Here is a 23,676-nt window from a genome sequence, read left to right as displayed (position 1 = left end):
AGAAGGCTCTCGAGAGTCCCTTGGACTGCATGGAGATCAAACCAGTCAATCCTAAAGGAAAGCAACCCTGAAATTCATTGGAAGGACTGATGCTGAAGCTGAAACTCCAATACTTTGGCCACCTGATGCGAAGAACTGACTCACTGGAAAGACCCTGATGCTGGGAAAGATTGAAGGCAGGAGGAGAAGGGGACGACAGAGGATGAGGTGGTTGGATGGCATCACCAACTCGACGGACACGAGTTGGAACAAGCTCCGGTAGCTGGTGATCGACAGGGAATCCTGGCGTGCTGCAGTCCATAGGGTCGCAAAGAGTCGGACACGACTGAGGGACTGAACTGAAGTGCTTATTAGTATAGTGCCTATTGGCAAGATAAGTACATGAAAGCATGAGTCGCTGGCCGCCGCTTACCCTCCCGGGTCGAGAAGCTAAAACTTCCGCAACCAAACGAGAAAGAGACTGAGGCCTTATCCGGACCAATCGGAGCCCATCTTCTGGGTTCCAGAAGACGCCCGCCGCATTCTGACGATCGAACCAGGGTCTCGGAATTGACCAATCAGCATTGAGCCCCGCCCCAATGTTGCGCCTGCTGCTTCTGATGCGAAGTAACGGCTCCCAGGAGCGTCTCGGCTCCGCCCCACGTCTGGCCAATCAGGGCGCCCGGATCAGGCCCCGCCCCCAGTTGGTGACGCGTTAGGTGGGCCTGGCGGAACTCTCGGCAGCGCTGGCTGCAACAGGCAGCTTGATTCCCCGACTTGCCAGCGGTGAGTGCGGAAGTGGCAGGCCCCGGGGTTGGAGAGGAGTGGTTGGACGGATTGCTCCACGTGCACTTCCACGGAGCGTCCTGGTCCGGTGATGGGAAAGAAGAGGGAGGCTGAGTCTCCCATTCCCGGGAGGGGACCTCCCGCCCTTGTGTTCCGCTGCACTGCCGCTGCCTCAGTGTGTGTCTCTTTTGAACGTTGCCTTCCCGGCGCCTAGGCGCAGCTATAGCTTTCCAGAGAGCCTCCAGAGCCGGAGGTTTTCTCTCTTTAACGCTGTGCGACAATGTCGTTCAGTCAGATGAGGGCGGGGACCGGGATCAGACTGTCTTCCCCACTTGTCTGCACCACCCACCACTGTACTCGTATCTCCACTATTTTCCCTTCCCTGTGTGGGTGTATGTGGGGGGCGGGTCTCTCTGCTTTAGCCCTTGCAGCCGGGCCTTGAGGAGGGGGCCCCGATATGTGTGGTCCACAGGTGAGGAGTATGGGTGGAAGGGCTGGGGTCAGGGCAGGGTTTTTGAGAGCAGGGTGTCTGACTGGACCCAGTGTTAGAAAGGGATTGTGTGTACTGGGGGAGGCTGAAGTTCTAGTTGGAGGAATCTGGGCTTGGAGCTCAAGAGAGAAGATGAAGCCTCTTCACCTAATCGGCTGAAATCTCTTCCAGAGGCATCAGAGTGTCCTTGAGCCCAGATCCCTGGGAGGCCAAAGGCTGGAGAATGAGGAGGTGGCTTCCTAGGCCCCCCTCCACACTGTTTGGGGAAAGGTTGTCAATAACCATGGACCCTGGAGCCAGATTTGGGTTCAAATCCTGGCTATGCCACTACAAGCAGTGTGACTTGGGGCTAGTATTTTAATTTCTCTGAACTTCATTTGTTTAAAAAAAAAAAAAAAGAAGGGAGGGCGGAAGAGAAGGATGAGTCCCTTCAGAAATCTGATTTGTGTTGAATCTGAAAGTTATAATGTTTTACATTTGTAGACTTGCCCTAATTGTCCGCTATAAACTAAGGTGGTGTTGTTCAGTCGCTCATTCATGTCTGACTCTTTGTGACCCCATGGACTGCAGCACGCCAGGTTTTTCTGTCCTTCACCATCTCCCAGAGTTTGCTCAAATTCACGTCCATTGAGTCGGTAATGCCATCCAACCATCTCATCCTTCTCCTGCCTTCAATCTTTCCAAGCATCAGGGTCTTTTCTAGTGAGTCAGCTCTTCGCATCAGGTGGCCAAAATATTGGAGCTTCAGCATCAGTCCTTCCAATGAATATTCAGGGTTGATTTCTACAAATTAAACTAGTCATAATTTCATAGTTAAGGTTGTTAAAGGGGAGAGATTAATCTCTTTTGACATGTCAGGAAACATGCTCTGGCTAGTTTAACAATAATAAGAATTTATTGAGTGCTCTTTGTGTGTGCCAGGTATTGGACTAAGATTTTCTTTTAATTAAAAAATATTTTGGCGGGTCTGAGTGTGGCATCTTAGTTTTCTGACCAGGGATCGAACCCGTCCATGCCCCTTGCATTGGAAGTGTGGAGTCTTTTACCACTGGACCACCAATATAATATGCATTACCTCCTTTAGTCCTTACAACAGTTTTATGAGGTTGATGGCATTATCGTCTGTTTGGCAGGTGAGGAAACTAAGGCATAGAGAGGTTAATTAACTTGCCCAAGGTTTCCCAGTTAGGGAATATCAGAATGGGGATTTGACTCTTGCTCCGAAGGTAGCCTCCTCAGTGCTGTCTTGCTCTCTGTCTTGGCTTCAGGTAGGAGAACCCAGCCCTGAGGGCAGTCTGTGGTCTGGGAGTCGGTGACCTCTGTCGTGGAAAGCCCAGGATGGTGGAGACCAGGGACTTAGTCCAGCTGCGGCAGCTCAACCTGGAGCTCCTGAGGCAACTGTGGGTGGGGCAGGATGCTGTGCGGCGGTCCGTGGCCAAGGCAGCCTCAGGGGTAAGCAACTTGGCCAAGTCCCAGGGGTGAGAGAGGGGCTGCCTAACCCTCAGGCCAGAATCCAGGTCTTCCAGGTCCTCTTACGCAGTGTGCCCATTTTACTGATGATGAGAAAACTGAGTGAGTTCCAGTGTGGGAAGGTATGGCCTGGGACACTGCAGAGGCTGAGCAAGGATGAGGAGCGGGTGGGTGGCTGGTGACCAAGCCTCTCTGTTCCAGTCGAGCCTGGACTCGAGCAGCAGCTATGACTCGGAGGTGCCATCGTCCCAAGAGATGTCCTCAGTTGCCTCGAGAGCCTCTTGCCTACAAGATGCCCACCCTGGTGACCCCTGTGATAGGTACTGGCCTGGCGAGGCCAGCTCTGGGATGAACTCTCTCCTACCTGCCAAATGCCTACACCAGGAGACCCTGGGCCCACCGAGGCCCCACTCAGCTCCCTTACTGGCCATCTCAGACTCAAATGACCCAGAGCTTTCAGCAGAGCTGGACAGTCCAGGAGCCCAGGAGGCCCAGGCTCTGAGGTCCATCTTGGCTCAACAGGGCAAGTTGTCCAAGGTAATGTGGGAGAGTGGGGCAGCCATTGATGGGGCTTCCTTGAACCTCAGTTTCTCCTCTGACAGATGCACTCACAGGCAGCTTCCCTTCCAGGGTGAGAGACTCCTGGGAGGTGCTGTGAGTCGTGTCCTGCTCAGCCTGAGTGCTTGATAAGTTGTGGCCATTAGTTTTTCAGAGAGCACTTTGGGAAGAAGGTGACCAGCCCCATTGTGCAGATGGGAAGACCGAGGTTCAGAGGACAGACTTGTTCACAGTCACACATGGTGGGGGGAGTGGGGGGTCAAACTCTTATCTTCCAGCCCCCAAGCCCTCAGCTGAACCCTGGGGCCTACGTCAGGGTGTAAGTTAAGACATAGCCCCTTTCCTCCCCTCAAGGTGGGGCCTCCTTTGGGCCGGGCCTGCTGGCACAACCTTGTCTCTCTTTGCCTCCCTTCTCAGCCAAGAGTGACCAAAAAGGAGTCTCCAGTGCCTGAGAAGAGCTGGCGCCTGAGACCCTACCTGGGCTATGACTGGATTGCAGGTGTGGCCCTCCCCAGGGCCTGGAAATTGGGGGTGGGGGCCCTAGCTTGCTTATGCACCTGCCTGAGCCCCCACCAGGTGGGAGCATCTTCAGTACCACGTCTCCTGCCTCGGCCCTTGGCACAGTGAAAAGCACAGAGATGGTGTTCGCCGAGTGTTTGTTGCGTGAATGAGAGCTGCCTTATTTTTTTGGCATTTATTGTGTGCCAGGCCCTGGGAAACTGTATGTGTATCGTCTCTTTGCGTTTCCCCCTCTCCCCCAGCAACCTCAGTTGCTTCCTGGCTGAATGCCCTCTGGCCTCTTTCCAACCCCATTATCATCCATTTTTGACTCAACAGCCAGAATGAATTTTGAAACCTGGGAATCAGATCATGTCATTCAGAATACTTAGCACTTAGTGTGTGCGCTAAGTCACTGCATTTGTGCCTCACTCTTTGCGACCCCATGTAGCCTGCCAGGCTCCTCTGTGCATGGGATTCGCCAGACAAGAATACTGGAATGGGTTGCCATGCCCTCCTCCAGGGGATCTTCCCAACCCAGTGATCAAATCCAGGTCTCTTACGTCTCCTGCATTGGGCAGGTGGATTCTTTACCACTAGCACCACCTAGGAAGCTAGCACTTAGAGTAAATCCAAAATCGTTATCTAGACTTCTGAGGTGAGATCTGGCTTCTGCTGGCCCTGACATAACCTCTAACCATCTATCTTCTGATTCTTCGCTCCAGCCTCGTTGGCCTCCTTGCTGGTCCTTGAACCAGCTGTGTGCTCAAGGCCACCTGCCTTTGCACTTGCTGTTTGCTTTGCTTTGGCGGTGTTGTGCAGCATGTGGGATCTTAGTTCCCCGTCCAGGGATTGAACCCATGCCCCCTGCCTTGGAAGCATGGAGCCTTAACCACTGGACTGCTATGCAAGTCCCTCTTCCCTTTTGAATGCACTTCCCCAGATTCACACCTGCGGGTTCCTTTTCATCACCAAGCACTCAGCTCAAATATTAGGTGCCTTGCATGAGCACAAGGTCGGAGGAACACCGCCCCTGCATCCTTGCCTGTAAGCATTGGCTACTTTTGTGTTCTTCGTTCATTCATTCTCAGAAATCATCTTGCTTGCTTGTTTCTTGTCTGGCTCATGAGCTCTGTTGGAGCAGGGGCCTGGCTGTCTTTTTGTTGCTGTGTTCCTTGAGCCTGGAACAGGGCCAGCACACCAACACTGGTTGAAGGAGTGAGTGGACAGCCTTCAGAGCTTGTGCTGTTGGATCATCATTTTCATGAAGGAGGAAGCTGATGCTCGGAGAGGTTGAGTTCCTGCCACAAGGCGGGGGCTCTGTGAGGCTCCTGGACCCCTGCGGAGGGGACATGGTCCCTGTCTGCCAGCTCACTGCCTTGCTTCCTGTCCCTGGGAAAGCAGAGGTGCCTGCCTCGTTCCTGCCCTGTGTCCGTGTGCACCTCTCTCCTCCTTTCTGAGCTCCTGTCTCCAGCCTGTCTGTGCATTTGTGTGCTTGGCCCCATTCCTTCTTGATTCCCAAAGCTCTTGCTTCCTGTAATTCTCTCCTGTCCTCCCTCCACCATCATTCTGCTCCGTCAGCATATGAACACTGGGAAGTATTAATGAGAACTGATTTCACGGAGCACTTGTCCTGTGCTGGGCCCTGTCCCAAGAGCTTTTCTACCATTAACTTCTTGACTCTTCACAATCATCTGATCAGGTGGATACTATTACTGTCCCCATTGACAGATGAGAAGGCTGAGGGCCAAGAGACTGAAAAGCTTAGCAAATCTCACATCCGGTTGGGGTAAAGCTGGGAGTATTAATGAGAACTGATTAAGTCTGTGACTTCCCCTCCTGTTTCTAGTTAATACCCATGTTCTCTGCTTTTCTTTATCATAAAACTCTAAAGGCCATCTTGATTCACCATCTCCAGTTTCTCTCCCTGACTTTTTCTTAAAATCAGGCTTTAGTCCCTGCACCACCCCAGGTTAGCTGTGACCACTGCATTACCAGCTCCCAGCTGAGTTCTCAGTCCACACACTTTCTGGGCCCTGAGTAGCATGGACACAGCGACCACTCCCTCTTCCCTCCCCGAAGCTCTTTCTTCCCTTGGCTTCCAAACCTGGGCATCCCCTGGCTGTTCCCCACTTCCCTGGTAGCTCCATCCAGTTTCCTCTGCCGGATCGGCTTCCTTGTTCCAACCTCCAAGCTCCCTAGGCCCTGTCAGTGTTAAGACTCTCCTCGCCCTCTTCTCACCCAGTTAACCCATGCTGCTGCTCTGAATTCCAGACTTGTGTATCTGACTTTCTTCTCTGCGTGGCTCATTAGGTGTCCTAGACTAATCTCAGGTCCAAAATCAAGGTCCTGACTTCCACGGCTCTTGGTCCACCCTCCCATAGTCTTTCCTATCTCTTGGCGGCAGCTCTGGCCATAAGCTGGAGATCAGCCTTGATTTTTCCTCTCCTTTTCATACATACATCCTGGTAGCCCTGCCTTCAACATATTTCTAGAATTCACCGTCTTGTCTCCACCAGGATGCCTGCAGTAGTCCCCTGACTGGTGTGCCTGCTTCTTCTCACCTTGCTGCAGCCAGAAGAGGAGTACTCTAAAAGCACATGGCTGATGTGATCATATCACTCCTTGTTCCCAAACCCATCAGTGGTTTCCCAGTCACATCTCCTCAACTCTCACCGCTCTGCGCATTTCACCTCCTGAGTGTGACTCCAGTGTACCAGCACACACCTGCCCCAGGGCCTTTGCATTTGCTCCTCTGTCTGCCTGGGATGTCCCCATGGCTCCCTCATCATGTCTCCACTCAGGTGTCACGTTCTCAGGGAAGCTCCCTCTGGCCCCTCTGCCAGCCAAGCTCAGTTTCCTGACTCTCTTTCTCTCCTGCTTCCTGATAGGTGTCGCCTTTCCACTTGGTATCTCAGGTTTGTTTAGCGACTGGTTTGTGGCTGCATTAGAATGTAAGCCTCAAAAGGGTGGAGGCTTAGTCTGGCTGCTGTTCTTTCCCCAGCACGTGAAACACTGTCTGGTTTGTAGCTGGCGCTCTAGAAATACTTTTTGCACAGACGATTGGGTATGCATGTGTCACGTGAGTTGAAGGACTCCTCCAGGTCTGTGCGCAACTCAGTGGCCTGGATCGCCAGTGCTAAGCACCCCCTGCGTCTTGGCCACACAGCAGCTCCTTTGTGTGTTGTCCCCCCAGGGTCCCTGGACAACACCTTTGCCGTCACCAGCAAGCCTGAGGCCTTCTTCTCGAAGCTGCAGAAGTTCCGGGAAGCCAACAAGGAGGAGTGTATTTGCAGTGGCCCTGAGTGAGCAGGGGCAGGCACAGGGTGGGCAGGGAGGCTCAGGCCTGCTCGCCTTCTTGTCCTGGCCTGCTCACCCTCTCGCCCTCACAGACCCCACTTCCTAGGCTTGCAGGAGAGTGATGCTGTGGAGGAGGACCACGAATGTGAGTGTAAACACTTGGTTACCCCAGAGCCCAGCCAAGGCCTGGGGGCCTGGGGAAGCAGCTGAGTGTTGAGGACTCAGGGAGGGAGCCTGGTGTCCCGACAGGGCATGGTGAGCCCTGGATAAGGGGTGGGGGTGAGCTGAGGCTTGGCCTCATGGGGAGTAGGGCCAGCCCTGTGCACTCACTGCCAGCTTCCCCAACCTCCTTGCTTCCCACATGCCCCGCGCCCCCTTCCTCTCCTCTCTGCATATGGGTCATCTGAGGTGGGGGGTTCTGGCTGTCACGTGAGCATCTGAGTCTATGTTGTGGGTTTGTACATGCAACGTATAGTGTTTGTATCCATGAATGTATATGCGTGTGTGAGGTGTGTTCACGTGGACATATATGTGTGTGCACTGTGTGTGATTACAAGCATAAACACACCGTATATGTCCACAAATGTGGCTATATGAAGCAGTGCTGTGAGTGTGCACAGATGACACTTGAATGTATGAAGATGCCAGCACGTGTGCACGCATGTGTCATGCTTGAGTAGAAAGCGGTGCTCAGTGTCATTGTGTGTGAGCACGTGTATGTGTGCACACTCCGTGTACACGTGGGCGGGCCTGTGAATGTGGCCACTGGGGCTGTGCAGGCGCTGGTGGGCCTGTGTGGTTGGGGTCCAGGGGGTCTAGGTCCCCTGGCTGAGGAGGGACTTCTGCTCCTCTCTGGTCTCACAGGCGTTTACTGTTACCGTGTCAACCGGCGCCTGTTTCTGGTGCCTGCGGATCCTGGCACCCCCTGCCGCCTGTGCAGGAAGCCACGGGCCCAGCGGGGTGCAGGGACCCTGGCGGAGCCAGCGCAGGTCAGGTGAGTGGCCTGAGTGGGCAGGACACCCAGGGGAGTCGCAGGGGCGGTGGCAGAGGGGAGCAGAGCCTGGGGCCCATGGTCTTGGGGGCAGGTTGGGCATCGCAGCCTGGAGAGACCTGCAGGAGCGCCCCCACTGTCGCCACCCCCAGGGTGGGCATCCCACTGTCCGTCCTGGATCCCCCGCACCGGCACCGCATCCATCGGCGGAAGAGCTTCGACGCCTCCGACACACTGGCACTGCCCCGGGTGAGGATGGGGGTAGGGCTGCCCCCTGTCTGGCCCAGTCCTCAGTTGTGTCCTGAGGCCCAGAGAGGGCCAGGACTGTCCCAGAGCCACACAGTGACGCTGGGCTCAAGGACCCCAGTCTCTGGAGTTCAGACTGGGCCACTCACGTCACCTGTGCTGTTCCTGTTCCCTGATGGAGGTCAGGCTCCCCACCCACCCCCCGTCTGCCCGTGAGCTGGCATAATGCAGAAGGGTCTGATTTCTCATGCTTTTGTGTGCCGTGTGCACAGTCCTCAGGGGGTTTATCTTGTGGGGTCAAGCAACAGAGAGTGCAGTGGTGGTGGTTTAGTTGCTAAGTCGTGTCCGACACTTGCGACCCCATGGACTGTAGCCTGCCAGACTCCTCTGTCCATGGGTTCTCCAGGCAAGAATACTGGAGTGGGTTGCCATTTCCTTCTCCAGAGAATAGAGGTCCTGCTGTTATTCCAATTTACAGACGAGGAGACTGAGGCAGAGGGGAGGTGCCTTTTCCATGGTCAGCCAGGTAGAACTTGGGGTCTTATACTTCCATGATGCCTCCCCCATAGAGCCACCCTTTGTGTCTTCTGGGTAGGACAGGGGTCAGTGGGGACCCCACTCACTCCCAGTTGAGGCCGAGGATGCTGGAGTGGAAGCAAGGAGAAGGAGTACTGAGGAAAGTCCGTTTGCTCATCTGTAAAATGGGTCCAGTGTACTGTCCTCAGGCTTATGGGGTGAGCGGGGGGCAGGTCAGTGAGTCAGTACTTGTTAGGGGCCTGGAGCAGAGCCTGGCACACAGGATGTGCTCCATCAGCATCCACAGCCTTCCCTCCACCCATCTGTGGTTTGGGTCCGCAGGATTAGGAAAGGGAGGCCCGGGGGAACAGTGGTGGACACAGACCTCTGCCCTGGGGGAGCCTCAGTCATGGGAGACACTGATTATTTGCGGGGGGTCCCTCCACCCTCATGGGGGACACAGCCCTGCCCAAGAGGAGGCTGCCAGTCCGGAAGGAGAGGTGCAGCCCCTCCCTGGGCCTGTCTGGTCAGTGGGGAGCCCCGCTCCCAGCCAGGCGCCTTAATCCCTTGCTCTCCACAGCACTGCCTGCTGGGCTGGGACATTATCCCTCCGAAGTCTGAGAAGAGCTCAGCTCCCAAGACCCTGGACCTCTGGTCCAGTGTCTCCTCTGAGGCCCACCATCAGAAGCTGTCAGCCACTGGCTCTCCTCACCTGGTACGTCCAGGGTGCCCTGGGAGGGGCAGACACCTTGGAGCAGCCTGGGGACTGCAGAGTCTCTGGGGGAGGGGCGCAGAACCTGGAAGCCTCTCTCTGTGGGCTCCCATATCCCTGGCCCTGACCCCCAGCACCTTTCCAGTCTCCAGTGCTCCCCACTGGCTACCCTACCATGCCCTGGAAGCTGACCCCAAGTCCGAGATCCAGAAGGGGATGAGGCTGCATATGGAGGGAACCCATCCCAAAGAGGCCCCCTCTGAGACCTTTCTCTTCATTCCCTAGGCTGTGCCAATGCAGGTCCCACCCCCGACCCCAATCTGGTCCGAACCCTCCTCCATGTCCCGGCCTCGCTCCCCCCAGCTGAAGCCCTGAGGACTGGCCACTTGGAGGTGAACAGTGCTCCTGCCGTCGTTTCAGCTTCACCGCTCTGGCAGGGGTGCCCACGAGAGGGGAGCCTTGCCCAGTCTTGGCTGGAGGTGGACTCAGGCCCCACCTTCCTTCCTAGGCTGGGCCCCGGCCTGTCTCCTTCCTGGGGACACAGAAGGGGACCCTGGGGTTGGGGTGAGGGGATTCTGTGACACGTTTGTAAGTAAAGCTCAGTGCTCCCTGCAGCCCCAGATTCCCACATGTGCCGGGTCTGTCCTGCCGATGCCCTTAGAATCTCAGAGGTGCCCTGGCCTCAGCCTGGCCCTCCTCATCTGGGGAAGGACGCCTCTGACAGCGTGTGCCGGGTGGAGTGGATCCAGCACTGAGTGTGGCACTTTTGGGGGTGAGGGTCCCCAAAGCAGGCTGGGGTCAAGGTCAGCATTAAAAGGCCCCCTCAGCAAGGGGCTTGGGGTCTCAGGCCGGCCCCTGTAGATGAGGCTGAAGCTGTGACAGTGGGGAGTGAATGAGCCCCTCCTTCTTGACCCCTGACACCGGGGTCCAGTGATAAAGGAATGCTCTTAAAGTTCCTGGGTCCCGTGGCTCCTTTATTTCCATCTCAAGCCCAACCCTAGAAACCATGGATGATTCAGAGCCCCAGCAGGGACACCTGGGGAAATAAAAGGCCAGGAAGGTTCAAGTCAGAGGCAAGTGCTCACCTCTGCCCTCCTGAATTAGTAAGCAGCGTCTGTCTTTCCCCCTATATGTTGAATAATATGAACTTTCTAATTTGTAGGATAAAAATGGAATAGCTGGGGAACCTAAGCCCGGGGAAGGCATGTGCTTTTTCTGAGGTTTCTAGCTTAGAGGGGTGGAACTAGGGCTGTGGTCTGTGGCTCCCACCTGGAGCTTGTGAAGCTGAGAAAACCTTTCCCACCAGTCACAGCACATGTATTAGGATAAACGAGGTTGTGCTGCAGCAACAAATTAACTCCCAGATTACAGTAGTCTGACATAAAGACCTATTTCTTGCTGACTTGCTCACACTACCTGGTCGTCATGGTTCACAGTGGGGCCTCTATTTTGACATTGTTTTTCGGGGACCCAGACCAATGGTGGCTCCACCAGTGGCTTCAGCCCAGAAATGACACAGGTCACTTTTGCTTGTGGTACATTGGACAGAACTAGTCACATGGAGTCAGGACATGAAGGGGCGCATGGTGTACTGGGTGAGTGTTACTGTCCTCCACGTCATGACTTCACCAGCTCTTTCCCTGCAAGACGGACACACAGACTTCCCAGGCCATTGGCAACAATAACAGGCAATACAAACTCTCACCTGAGTCTTCCCTCACTCCATCTGGAGTTCCAACCTCCAGTGCTTCCATAGACAGGCAGGTAAAGTGACTGGGAGTGGTGGGCACAGGGCTACCTGGCCAGCACATATCCTTTCCAGAGACTCTCAAGTCCAGATGTCTCTGTGATCATGCATATGTGTCTGTGGGCACTTTGAGCAGTGGGTCATGGCTTGTCACTTGATTCCAGTACCTGAAGAAATGAAGTCTCTTCCACACGTAATTTTTTTAAATTAATTTTTTAAAAATTTATTTTCAGTTGTATAAAACATAAGTCGCTTCAGTTGTGTCTGACTTTGTGACCCCACGGACTGTAGCCTGGCAGGCTCCTCTGCCCCTGGGATTCTCCAGGCAAGAATACTGGAGTAGGTTGCCAGGCCCTCCTCCAGGGGATCTTCCCGACCTGGGGGTCAAACCCACATCTCTTACGTCTCTTGCTTTGGCAGACAGGTTCTTTACCACTAGTGCTTGGGAAGCCCCTCTGGTGGTCTAGTGGATGAGAATCTGCCTGCCAGTACAGGGGTCATCGTTCGATCCCTGCTCCTGGAAGATTCCACATCCCTTGGAGCAAGTAAATCCATGCACCACAACTACTGAGCCTGTACTCTAGAGCCTGGGAGTTGCAACGACTGAAGCTGCCGCAGCATGGAGCCCATGCCCTGCCACAGGAGAAGCCACTGCAAGGAGAAGCCTGAGCACCGCAGCAGAGTAGCCCCCGCTTGCCACATCTAGGGAAAGCCTGCGTGCAGCAACAAAAGTCTACTGCAGCCAAAAAAAACAAAGACACAAGTTTACCACTTATATTTGCAATTGAGTGGCCCTAAAGTCCATTTATACTTTTTGCAACTTTCACCACCAACCATCCCCAGAATTTTCTTCTTATGAAACTGGAAAGGGAAATTAAAAGTGTTAGTCGCTCCGTTGTGTCTGACTCTGCTACCCCATGGACTGTAGCCTGCCAGGCTCCTCTATACATGGAATTCTCCAGGCAAGAATACTGGAGTGGGGTGCCCTTCCCTTCTCCAGGGGATTTTCCTGACCCAGGGATTGAACCCAGGTCTCCTGCACTGCAGGCAGATTCTCTATCATCTGAGCAGAGCTCCAATTAACCACTCATTCTCCATCCCCACCTCCCAGCTTCTGGCAACCATCATTCTTTTGCATCTCTATGAATTTGACTAGGTTACCTCATCCGAGTGGAATCATGCAGTATTTGTCTTTTTGTCCCTTTTTCAGCTCCTTCCATTTAGCATAATGTCCTCGAGGTTTATGTTGTAAAGTGTCGGAATTTCCTGCCTTTTTTAAGACTGCAAAGTATTTTGTTGTATGGATGGACCACATCTTGTTCATCCATCTGCTGATGTGCCTTTGAGTCACTTCCACCTTTTGTTATTGTATATAATACTGTTGTGAGCATGAGTGTACAAATGTCTCTTTGAATCCCTACTTTCAATTCTTTAGGGTGTAAACCTAGAAGAGGAATTGCTGGATCGTAGGGTCATTCTGTGTTTACTGTTTTGAGGACCTGTGATACTGTTTTCAGAGGAGCCGCTACACCATTTTCCATTCCCACTGGCGGTGCATAAGGGTTCCAATTTCTCCACATCCTCACTAACAGTTATTTTCTGCCCCCCCCCTTTTTTTTTAAATAATAGCCATCCCAATGGGTGTGACGTATCTTGTTTATTGTAGTTTTGATTGCGTTTCCCTGATGATGGTTAGTGATGATGGGCTTAGAGGCCATTTGTCTATCTTACTTGGAGGAATGTCTATTCAAGTCCTTTGCCCAGTTTTGAGTTGGATTTTTGTTGTTGTTGTTGTTCTTGTTTTCCCACATGTGATTTTAATTCAAGAAAGCCTGTGGGACTTCCATGGTGGTGGAGAATCTGCTTTGGTCGGGGAACTAAGATTCCACATGCCAAGGGCTAACCAAGCCCGACAGCTGCAACTGCTGAGCCCGAAGGGTGCAATGAAAAGATTCTGCATAATGCAATAAAGATCCTGTGTATCACAACTAAGACCCAACGCAGCCAAATAAATAAGCAAATCATAATCTAAAAAAAATTAAGCACAAGCTTGGACATTATGCCACCTTGAAACCCAGAGTTAGACATTAGAGTGAGGCAAGTAAGGTACTCATCTGGTGCAAAAGTTAAGAAATTCAGTAATCAAATCATTTAAAAAGAATAGCCTGTGGGAGTCAGCGCCTGTGGGAGTCAGCGGTTTTGTTAGAAATTCTTTGGCCGGAGGCAGAAGAGAATCTGGAAACCTTCTGTCAAACAAAATGACAACATAGACAGCTGAGCTCCACTTCTAAGTTTAGCCAACCCAGAAGAGCAACAGCTTGAATGAGATAGAAATATTTCTCTCCCATAAAAGTCCAGACTGCAGTGCTAGGCCATTAAGTCATGAGGGCCAGTGGTTTCTCTGGAAGGACTGTTCCTTTGAACATTTAGAAGGTTTCTGGCTTCTGTCTTGCCCACGCAGCCACTCCAGATCCACTCTGAATGAGCAGGCTGGGGAACAGGCTTTTTCAAACCTGAGGGACCTCAAGGATGAAGATCACAGGGAGAGAGGCCCTACACAGAGCATCACGTCTCCAGCTCTGCCTCACTCACCTGCACCCCACCACGGTCACCTGCCCTCGCATGAACAGGCAAGCCATTCCTGATTCTTCCAGGCTGTCCCTCCCTCCCTAGGGGGTGTCCAGATCTCTTCTTGTCCCCCTTCCTCTACCCCTTCCAGGTGTGCATCTCAGCTGGAGAGTCTCTTCTTTCACCAGGGCCTTCCCTGAACCCCTGGACCCCTCTGATGCATCTGCCCCATCACACACTGCACTTCCCTGTACTACATCCCAGCCCGTGTGTGTGTTCCTTTAAAAAATTTTTTTTGGCCATGCCGTGCTGTGCAGCATGCAGGATTTTAGTTCCCCGACTAGGGATCGAACTCACACCGCCTACCGTGGAAGTATGAACCCCTGGACTGCCAAGGAAGTCCCCTTTATATGTTACTAAATTACTACCCATAAGGTTCATTGCTTTAGTGTCTCCCTCTCCCCTGCTAGAATTTAAGCAGAGGTGGTATTTTTCTCTTAGTTGGAACTTTGTTTTTTCTTCCTGTTTTCTCAAAAGTAGTGGCTAAACTGTATTTCAGGATTTGGCTTTTCCCTCTAGCCTGATCTCCCACTTGTGTCGTGAAGGTGATGGGAGAGGAGAGGTGTCATGTACTCAGTTGTGTCTGATTCTTTGTGACCCCATGGACTGTAGCCGCCAGGATCTTCTGTCCATGGGATTTCCCAGGCAGGAATACTGGAGTGGGTTGGCATTTCCTTCTCCAAGGAATCTTCCCAACCCAGGGATCTAACCCAGGTGTCCTGGATTGGCAGGCGGATTCTTTACCACTGAACCACATGGAAAGTCCCTAAAGGCAATGGGAAGGATGCTTTCATTTCTCCAACCCAAAGGACTCTTGTGGTTGGACACCTTATATGCTTAATAATAGTGTCATTGTTGGCATAAATCCCAAAAGAAAAAAGCAAGATCATCTTTTTTGTTGTTTAGTTGCTCAATCGTGTCCAACTCTTTGTGACCCCATGGACTGCAGCACGCCAGGCTTCCCTGTCCTTCACTGTCTCTTGGACTTTGCTCAGACCATTGAGTCGATAATGCTGTTGGAAGGTTCTAGGCCCCACATCGGATTTCAAAGTCACGCCCCCTGGCGAGTCCCAGTCCCTTCGCTGGATCTCCAGGTTGGGAAGTCTGAAGATCACTGGCATCTTCCAGAATTGATGTCAATCATTTAGAAATAGGAACAGGGGAGTCTGGCTGTGTCACAGCAGAGACACAACTCTCACTGGCCATTGGCTTATTCGTTCTCTCATTCATTCATTCACCACACATACATCGAGCTCCTGTGCTAGGCGCTATGCCAGGCTCTGAGGACACTGGTGAACCAGACAACAGGTCACTTCCCACGGAGCCCCCCTCCCTGTGCTGGGACTTTAGAGAGCCCACACATGGAAGAAGTGCCGGCAAGAATGCTGGAGCAAGGCCTGACCTCTGCTTCCCTCTTCTCTGGCTCACATCCCTCCCAGGTGAGGCCCCAGCCCTGCTGAAGCTTTTTTTTCCTGGCTCTTGTTGGCTTCTCCTGGGCCTTCGTCCACCCTGTTCTGTTCCCTCTGCTCAAAGCTCTCTCTATCCCCCAAACTCCTACTCAGGCCTCAACTTCCAGGTCCGCTCCTCAGAGCCCTCCCCTGAGCCCACGGGATTGGCAGAGGCACCTGAGTCAGGTCCCACCTCTGTGTCCCCATCCTATCCCATTACACTCAACTGTAAAGTTCCTCGAGGGCAGGAGCAGGGCCTGCCTTGCTTTCAGCTCTCGCCTAGCTTGGTATGTGGCATATGGTGGGCATGCAGTAAACAGGTGTTTGATGAATGAGTGAATGAGTCCCCAGGTGTTAGGAAGATGGAGGCCATGCAGCACGGGGATGTGGAGAGTGTCCCAGGATCATGGCATCAGAGGTGCTCGGTGTCTTCTGTGACTGCTCCTGGTTTTCTGTACACCATGTTGTCCTGTGTCCCAGGCAGACTGTCATAGGTCTTGCTTAGCAACTTCTCCTTCACCCCCGTAGGGTATCCGGCCTCCTGAATGGGAGGTAGGGAATGACTGGGAACAGCTGTGACATATTCCTCAACCACCAGCAGCCGTGGGTCCCAGGCCCTTGGTGAGAAGATTAGGGAGTGTGTGGAGACAAACAAGCCCCAGCTGGCTCTCCAAGGGACCCTTCCAACTTCCCAAAGAACAGAAACATCTCCTGGCTGCCTTGTAGGAGGTGGTTCTCCTTGATGGGGTGAGAGACCACTTCTGCTCCTCCAGCCTCGTGGAGGTAGACCATTCATGGCCCAAGAAACACAAAGCACAGGATTTTCCCGGATCATTTTTCCAGGTACCTTTTGAGCATAGCATCCTGACGTTCAGAGGATGTACATTTTATTGCAACCAAAGTTCCTACTTGCCTTGCCCCAGTCTTCTGGGTCAGACCTGGTCCAACCGGGGAGCTGCATTGAAAGTCGGACCTGGAGAGGGGCACAGAGCATGGCTTCAAAGAGACTGGGATCAGACAGCCCCTCCAACTCCCATTTGGGGCATCTGAGTTGGAAAGGAAAAAGTAAAACCGTCTATTTGCAGATTTATAGAATATATATAGAAAACCCGTAAGCCTCCACAAAAAGGCTGTTTGAACTATGAACAGATTCAGTAAAGCTGCAGGATAGAAAATCCTGCTTCCCAACTGTGTGAAAAGTCTAGACAGCATATTACAAAGCAGAGACATCACTTTGCCAACAAAGGTTCATCTAGTCAATGCTATGGTTTTTCCAGTAGTCATGTGCAGATGTGAGCTGGACCATAAAGAAAACTGAGTGCCAAAGAATTGATGCTTTTGAACTGTGGTGTTGGAGAAGGCTCTTGCATCCCTTGGACTGCAAGGAGATCCAACCAGTTCATCCTAAAGGAGATCAGTCCTGGGTGTTCATTGGAAGGACTGATGTTGAAGCTGAAATTCCTAATACTTTGGCCACCTGAAGCGAAGAGTTGACTCATTGGAAAAGACCCTGATGCTGGGAAAGATTGAAGGCAGGAGGAGAAGGGGACAACAGAGGATGAGATGATTGGATGGCATCACCAACTCAATGGACATGAATTTGAGCAAGCTCTGGGAATTGGTGATGGACAGGGAAGCCTGGCGTGCTGCAGTCCATGGTGTCACCAAGAGTCAGACATGACTGAGTGACTGAACAACAAGCGTGTGACTTTGGGCACTTCACCTCATCTCTGGCTCATTTCAGCATGTGTATAGGGTGATAGTCCCAGGGAGAGGGAGGGACATGAGATTAGACAGGTGGAGGGCTGCCCATGGGCTGGCCTGAGAAGAGGGTGATAAGACTCATGATTGTCATCAGCTCTTCCTGTCCCCCACCCCACCCTGTCATGAGACCAACGTCATTCTAACGGGCACAGGGGCCTGCCCTCTCTGCATTCACTCTGTCGGGCTCACCCCTTCCCCTGGGAGGTTAGAAGGAACCAGGAATAAAGTATCAAGTTGGTTGATTGAAAGACTGGCTCTTCCCTCTGCTTCTTCCTTCTAGCCTCAGAGCACGTGCAGCGAATGTGCTGGTGGTCAGCTCTCCAGGTTGAGGGTTTTGCCCACAGGGATGCAGAGGGTTTAAGTCAGCCACGGGGCTGTGGCGGCCAGCGCCCTGCCCGTGGCTGACACTCCAGGGTGTGACGGTGGTGGGCTGTGACTGTGCAGGAAGTCAGGAGGGGAAGCCTGGGCCCCAAGGGACCATGTTGTGGCTGGTGGGGGTGGCATGAGGTTGGTCCCAGTGATGAATATAGGTGCTTGCCAGTGGCTTAGGTGGTCTTTGGGGACATCCCCCTGTCGTGGCACCAGGCTGAGCCCTTACCACAAGATGTTCTCTCTCAGGTCCTCATTGTCTGATGCCAGAGGCCATGAGGCTTCTCCCTCCCTCCCTAGAAGTGCCCCCTCAGCCCCTGAAACTCAAGAGATCCCCAGGCCCCACTGGGAGGTAAGACTCTGGAAGGACCCAGCTCTCGAGGTGACAAGACTTCTCTGGGAGCCATGACATCTCAGCAGGAGGGAAGGGGAAGCAGGGAGCTTTGAGAATTTTCCAGGTCCTAGATCCGGTGCAGAGCAGGGGGCATCCTTCCTGCCCCAGAAGGATCAGAAGACCCTAGCCCAGAGGGAGACCCAGCTGCCCATCCTTCCCACTCCCAACGAACTCAGATAAACTTCCTTGGCTCCTCTCACCAAAGTCTACCAGCAGCGCGGAGGAGCACCCTCCACTGGACCCATGCTCTGAGTCCACAAGCAGCAACTACTGAGCCCACATGCCTCAACGACTGAGGCCTGGGCGCCCTAGAGCCCGTGTTCCGCAACAAGAGGTGCAAGTGCAATGGGAAGCCCATGCACCACAGCAAAGAGCAGCCCCTACTTTCTGCAACTGGGGAGATGCCCTCGCAGCAACGAAGACCCGGCACAGCCAAAAATACATAAATAAAATAAATATATATATGGTTGTAATGCTACCTACATTACAGGGGTGTGTAGAGGAGTAAATGAGACAGTGGTGTAATGAAATGCTCAGCACAGTAACTGGCACTTAGTAAGTGCTTCATAAATATGAGATAGTATTATATGAAAACAAGGGCTCATTGTATATTGCAAAATAGGAGTCCTGTTTTGGGGGCAGTCTGTTTCACCTGGCCTGAAACACAGAATTGAGAGAGGGTGAGAGGGGAAATTCTAGGGACTTCCTCCAGTGAATGACTGATGAAGATCTCTGCCTGAGTGTCCCTGCTGGCATGGGCTCCTGTAGGCCTGCAGGCCTGGAACAGTTGGGTGGGTGGTGGGTGAGAATGCCTCTGCAGAAGACTCAGAGGCCTAGAAACCATTAAGGCTTCCAGGAATCCTTGGGTTCAAAGTCTGGGGGCGTGGGATGGTATGGGACTCAGCCTGGAAGACAGTGGCTGTGGGCGTGGGGTTTACACAGGCCTCCATCTGCCTCCTCCTTCAGGGATTATTGCCCAAACTTGACTTGTCCTTGGCCTCCCTGCCTGGCCATGCACTCTCCCTGACCCTCCTCACCCCTGGAAACCAGCTTTCAGGGAGCCAGCTTCAGCCTGCACCTTCCTGTGCCTCTCAATGAGGCCTTGCTGGGCTGGGGGCCTGATGAAGGGCAGGGATCCTCCATCTGCAAGCCCAGGAGAAAGGCATGATAAGGACCAGACCTGGCTGACACACCTCAGACTTCCAGCCCCCTGGCCTGTGAGACAATCTGTTTCTGTTGTGTAGGCTGCACAATTTGTAAGCCTTTGTTATGACAGTCCAAGGAGACCAAGACACCCTTTGTGCCAGGAAACTCCTTGCCGGGCTTGGGGAGGTGGGAAGGAGCTGGGGAGCCTGTCTAGCCCTCGCCCGTGAGCTCTGCATCCCAGAGCTGTTCTTGCCTGGGCTTCACTTTTTAAAAATAAATTTGATTTATTTAGTTTTGGCTACCCTGGGTCTTCATGGCGGCATGGGTTTTCTCTCGCTGCGGAGAGTGGGGGCCACTGTTCGTTGTGGCGTGCTGGCTTACTGCAGTGGCTGCTCTTGTTGATGAGCACAGGCTCTAGGGTGAGAGGGCTTCAGTAGTTGTGTCCCCTGGGCTCTAGAACTTAGGCTCAGTAGTCATGGCACATGGGCTTAGTTGGCCCAAGACATATGGAATCTTCTTGAACCAGGGATCAACCCGTGTCCGCTACACTGGCAGATGGATTCTTATCCACTGTACCCCCAGGGAAGTCTATTGTTCAGTCACTCAGTCGTGTCCCACTCTTTGCAACCGTGACCTCATTTTTCTGCCTGGAAATTCAGGTCACCTTCCCAGACAAAAGGGCCTCTCTTGGGCGATGTGTGGAGGAGAGGAGGAAAGATGGGGACTTGGGGAGTGAGTAAGCAGAGAGCCTTGGAGACAATGCTCCCCACCTACCTCTGCCTCAGTCACCACCACACTGAGACCCAGCCTGGCCCAGTCTTAGTTTCCAGTCATTCCAGCCCCTGATACATCTGTGGATTTTATAATTCTGAGAGTCACCTGTCTGCGGAGCTTATTAAATGCAGGAGCTCGTTGCTATGATACAAGCTGGAATCAAGATTGTCAGGAGAAATATCAGTAACCTCAGATATGCAGATGACACCACCCTTATGGCAGAAAGTGAAGAACTAAAGAGCCTCTTGATGAAAGTGAAAGAGGAGAGTGAACAAGTTGGCTTAAAACTCAACATTCAAAAAATGAAGATCATGGCATCTGGTCCCGTCACTTCATGACAAATAGATGGGGAAATAATGGAAACAGTGGCAGACTTTATTTTCTTAGGCTCCAAATCACTGTAGATGGTGACTGCAGCCGTGAAATTAAAAGGCACTTGCTTCTTGGAAGAAAAGCTATGACCAACCTAGACAGCATATTAAAAAGCAGAGACATCACTTTGCCAACAAAGGTCTGTCTGGTCAAAGCTATGGTTTTTCCAGTAGTCATGTATGGGTGTGAGAGTTGGACCATAAAGAAAGCTGAGCACCGAAGAATTGATGCTTTTCAACTCTGGTGTTGGAGAAGACTCTTGAGAGTCCCTTGGACTATAAGGAGATCAAACCAGTCAATCTTAAAGGAAATCAGTCCTGAATATTTATTGGAAGGACTGATGCTGAAGCTGAAGCTCCAATACTTTGGCCACCTGATGTGAAGAGCTGACTCACTGGAAAAGACCCTGATGCTGAGAAAGATCAAGGGCAGAAGGAGAAGAGGGAGACAGAGGATAAGATAGTTGGATGGCATCATTGACTTGATGGACATAAATTTGAGTAAGCTTCTGGGGTTGGTGATGGACAAGGAGACCTGGCGTGCTGCAGTCCATGGGGTAGCAAAGAGTTGAACATGACTGAGCAACTGAACTGAATTGATTGCTATGATATTAAAAGGAAGATTTCTGTAGCATTTGTTATGTGCCAGATGCTATCCTAAGAGTTCTGCATCTCTTAACCCTTTGAGTTCTTACCACCTTATGAGGTAAGGTTATTGTTCCCATTTATGGGTGGAGACATTGAGGTACAGAGAGGATAAGTGACATTCCTAAGGCCACACAGCTAGCACATGAACTCCAGAGTCCATGCATCTAACCTGTACCATGCCTCCCACAGGGACAAACATCCTGTGTATCTTGCCTCCAGGGGGCTGGCTTTGGGATGGACTCTAGTTTTCCTTGAGAGGCAGCTCAGTAGGGAGAAGTGTCTAAGCTTGGGTTCTGAGTGTGGCCCCCGGGCTGGGGAACATGGGCAAGTGACCTCCTTGCCCTGAGCTTCACTTTCCTCCCTGGGTGGTGGGGGCATCTCTGCCGGGGCTGCTGTGCAGCTGGAGAGGGTCCTTAATGCTCTGCTGGCTGCACACCCCTCACACACCTTTACTCACCCAGCCATGAGCACACACTCTCATGCCCCCCACACACACACTCTGTGTCCACACACCTCACACATCCATGAACATACACATAATCTTTTTTTTTTTATCGTATGATATTACTTTTTTTTTTTTTTTTTTGAGGAGCCTTCATACTGGTTTCTGTAGTGGCTGCACCAATTCACACTTCTACCAATAATGCACACGGATTTCCTTCACTCCACTCCATATCCTCCCCACACTTGTTACCTCTTGTCTTTTTTTTAATTAAAATTTTCATCTTATGCAATTTCACTTTCCATTCGTAGTTACTTTGCACTATTGGCTCTATTCCTTGTGCTGAACAATAACACATCCCCGTGATGCTGAAGCTGAAGCTCCAATATTCTGGCCACCTGATGGGAAGAGCCGACTCATCGAAAAAGACCCTCATGCTGGGAAAGATTGAAGGCAGGAGGAGAAGAGGGAGACAGAGGATGAGATGGTTGGTGGCATCAGCAACTCGATGGGCATGAGTTTGAGCAATTTCCGGGAGTTGGTGATGGACAGGGAAGCCTGGCGTGCTGCAGTCCATGGGGTCACAGAGAGTCGGACACGACTGAGCGCCTGAACAACGAAAGCCTATCTTAAACTCCCCCATATAGCGTCCCTCCTCCCACTGGTAATCACTAATTTGTTCTCTGTGCCTATGCACACGTGTAATCTTGAGGACGCACAGCCTCACGCATGCACCCTCACACATACACACACACACACACACACACGTGCTACAGGAGGCCCCATCCATGTCACTGTGGCCCCAGCACTTAGTCATTTAATAACCCACTGCGCCAAGTTCCTTTCATGGAAGCCGACGTTTGGCTTTCCGTTTGCAGAGATCTTCTCACTCAGTTTCTCTCAGTCTCACTTTTCACTCTGACTGGGAAGGAGTTTTTTTTCAGTCTCTCTTGTGGTTTTGACAGCCCAGTGCCTGTGGCTCACGCCCCATAACTCCTCAGAGGCATTTGGCCTCTCCAACGTGTCCACTCTGGGGTCAGGCCCTGGACTGCCCTGTCACGATCCCACCACTGCCCAGCCATTGAGGGAGTGGCGGGTGGTAGTAGGGGGGCTGGCTGGGGAAGAGAAAGGTGATGTCACAGGATTCTTGGGGTACAGACAGACCCCAAGAGCTCAGGCCCGTCATCCCACCTCCTCAGCTGTGAGTTTCTGTGAGAAGTTCTCGGGGAGAGAGAGTTCCGAGGCTGTCGCTGATGTGGCTGGGGTCACCAGCTGATCGTAGAGCTCTCCTGGGGGTGCTGACACCTGCCTGCTGCACGTGCGCCGCCCCTCTCCCAGCTGTCGCACTTGGGGGTCCCTGAGCTGGCCTCCCACACTTTCTGCATTCCAGTCTCCTTTGCCAATGCTGGCAGCGGACCTCTGAGCCAGGCTCTCATGCCCCCACTGCCTCAGACCTGGCAAGTACAGGAAGTCTAGAACAGTCCCTGGGAGAAGTCGGCCACTTCCTGCTTTGAGATTTTCAGACCCCAAATTCCCTGACTCTTTCTTCAGAGTTATTTGAATGTGAGGGGAGGGAGGAGCACGGAGAAGTGTTATTCACTCCACCAACAGGAAATTGTGTTTTCCTGACATGTTGTTGGGCACTCACTTCTCAACTCAATTTCTTCCTTTTTTTAAACATAAATTTCTGTTCTATTTTTTTTGATTATGTGTTTTTGACCGGGATGGGTCTTCACTGCTGTGCTTGGGTTTTCTCTCGTTGTGGTGAGCTGGGGTAGTCTTCGTTGTGCTGTGTGCACTTCTCATTGTGGTGGCTTCTTTTGTTGCAGGGCACAGACTCTAGGCTTGTGGGCTTCAGTAGTCATGGCACCCGGGCTATAGTTGCTCTGTGGCATCCATAGGGCATCCATTCCTAGTCCAGGAATCTTCTTGGACTAGGGCTCAAACCTGTGTCCCCTGCACTGACAGGTAGAATTCCTATCCACTGTACCATGAGCGAAGTCCTCAACTCAATTTCCTATCTATAAATTTGCTTTTATAATGCCTGTCTTGTGGATACAAGAGAGAATAAATGAGCTCATGCAGGTAAACATGACTGAACTATGTTCCCCTCAAATCCATATATTGAAGTGCTAACCCCCAGGGTTACTCTCTTTGGATACAGGCCTTTGAAAGAGGTAAATTAAGGTTAAATGAGGTCATAGGGTGAGGCCCATATTCAGTCGGACTGGTGTCCTGAAAAGAAGAGGAAACAGGCAGTTTCTGGGTGGCCTACTGGTTAGGACTTAGGCTTTTACTGCCGAGACTCAGATTCAGTCCCTAGTCAGGGAACTAAGATCCTGCAAGCCTTTGTTGTTGTTCAGTTGCTCAGTTGTGTCCGACTCTTTGTGACACCATGA

General features: G+C 52.3%; 1 protein-coding gene across 11 annotated transcripts; it reads left to right on the top strand.

Moving 5' to 3' along the window:
- Window positions 1-213: 213 nt before the first annotated feature.
- MIIP (migration and invasion inhibitory protein) lies at window positions 214-17,381 on the top strand. Of its 11 annotated transcripts, none has more exons than XM_069544711.1 (11): window positions 214-765; window positions 2,524-2,707; window positions 2,927-3,262; window positions 3,701-3,782; window positions 6,978-7,086; window positions 7,174-7,226; window positions 7,946-8,075; window positions 8,225-8,321; window positions 9,415-9,549; window positions 9,832-9,938; window positions 15,898-17,381. In XM_069544711.1, the coding sequence occupies exons 2-10, from the start codon at window positions 2,594-2,596 to the stop codon at window positions 9,919-9,921; spliced, it is 1,146 nt and encodes a 381-aa protein (XP_069400812.1). In that variant the 5' UTR covers window positions 214-765; window positions 2,524-2,593; the 3' UTR covers window positions 9,922-9,938; window positions 15,898-17,381. The 11 variants fall into 11 exon arrangements, with proteins under 11 accessions (XP_069400812.1, XP_069400810.1, XP_069400811.1 ...); XM_069544709.1 differs by lacking the exon at window positions 15,898-17,381 and adding an exon at window positions 11,714-12,940; XM_069544710.1 differs by lacking the exon at window positions 15,898-17,381 and adding an exon at window positions 11,718-12,186.
- Window positions 17,382-23,676: the final 6,295 nt, after the last annotated feature.

This window comes from Ovis canadensis, chromosome 12 (genome assembly GCF_042477335.2).
Source record: "Ovis canadensis isolate MfBH-ARS-UI-01 breed Bighorn chromosome 12, ARS-UI_OviCan_v2, whole genome shotgun sequence".
In the NCBI taxonomy this organism is placed as follows: Eukaryota; Metazoa; Chordata; class Mammalia; order Artiodactyla; family Bovidae; genus Ovis; species Ovis canadensis.
Note: the sequence above shows the minus strand (reverse complement) of the source record. Positions and strands in the feature narration are given on the sequence as shown.

What these genes read in the sequence shown, in the direction of transcription:
- MIIP (XM_069544711.1), top strand. Translation starts at nt 2,594, where the DNA reads ATGGTGGAGACCAGGGACTTAGTCCAGCTGCGGCAGCTCAACCTGGAG. An exon ending in TGGCCAAGGCAGCCTCAGGG is followed by an intron (nt 2,708 to 2,926) that starts GTAAGCAACTTG and finishes TCTCTGTTCCAG; the next exon opens with TCGAGCCTGGACTCGAGCAG. An exon ending in CCACTGGCTCTCCTCACCTG is followed by an intron (nt 9,550 to 9,831) that starts GTACGTCCAGGG and finishes TTCATTCCCTAG; the next exon opens with GCTGTGCCAATGCAGGTCCC.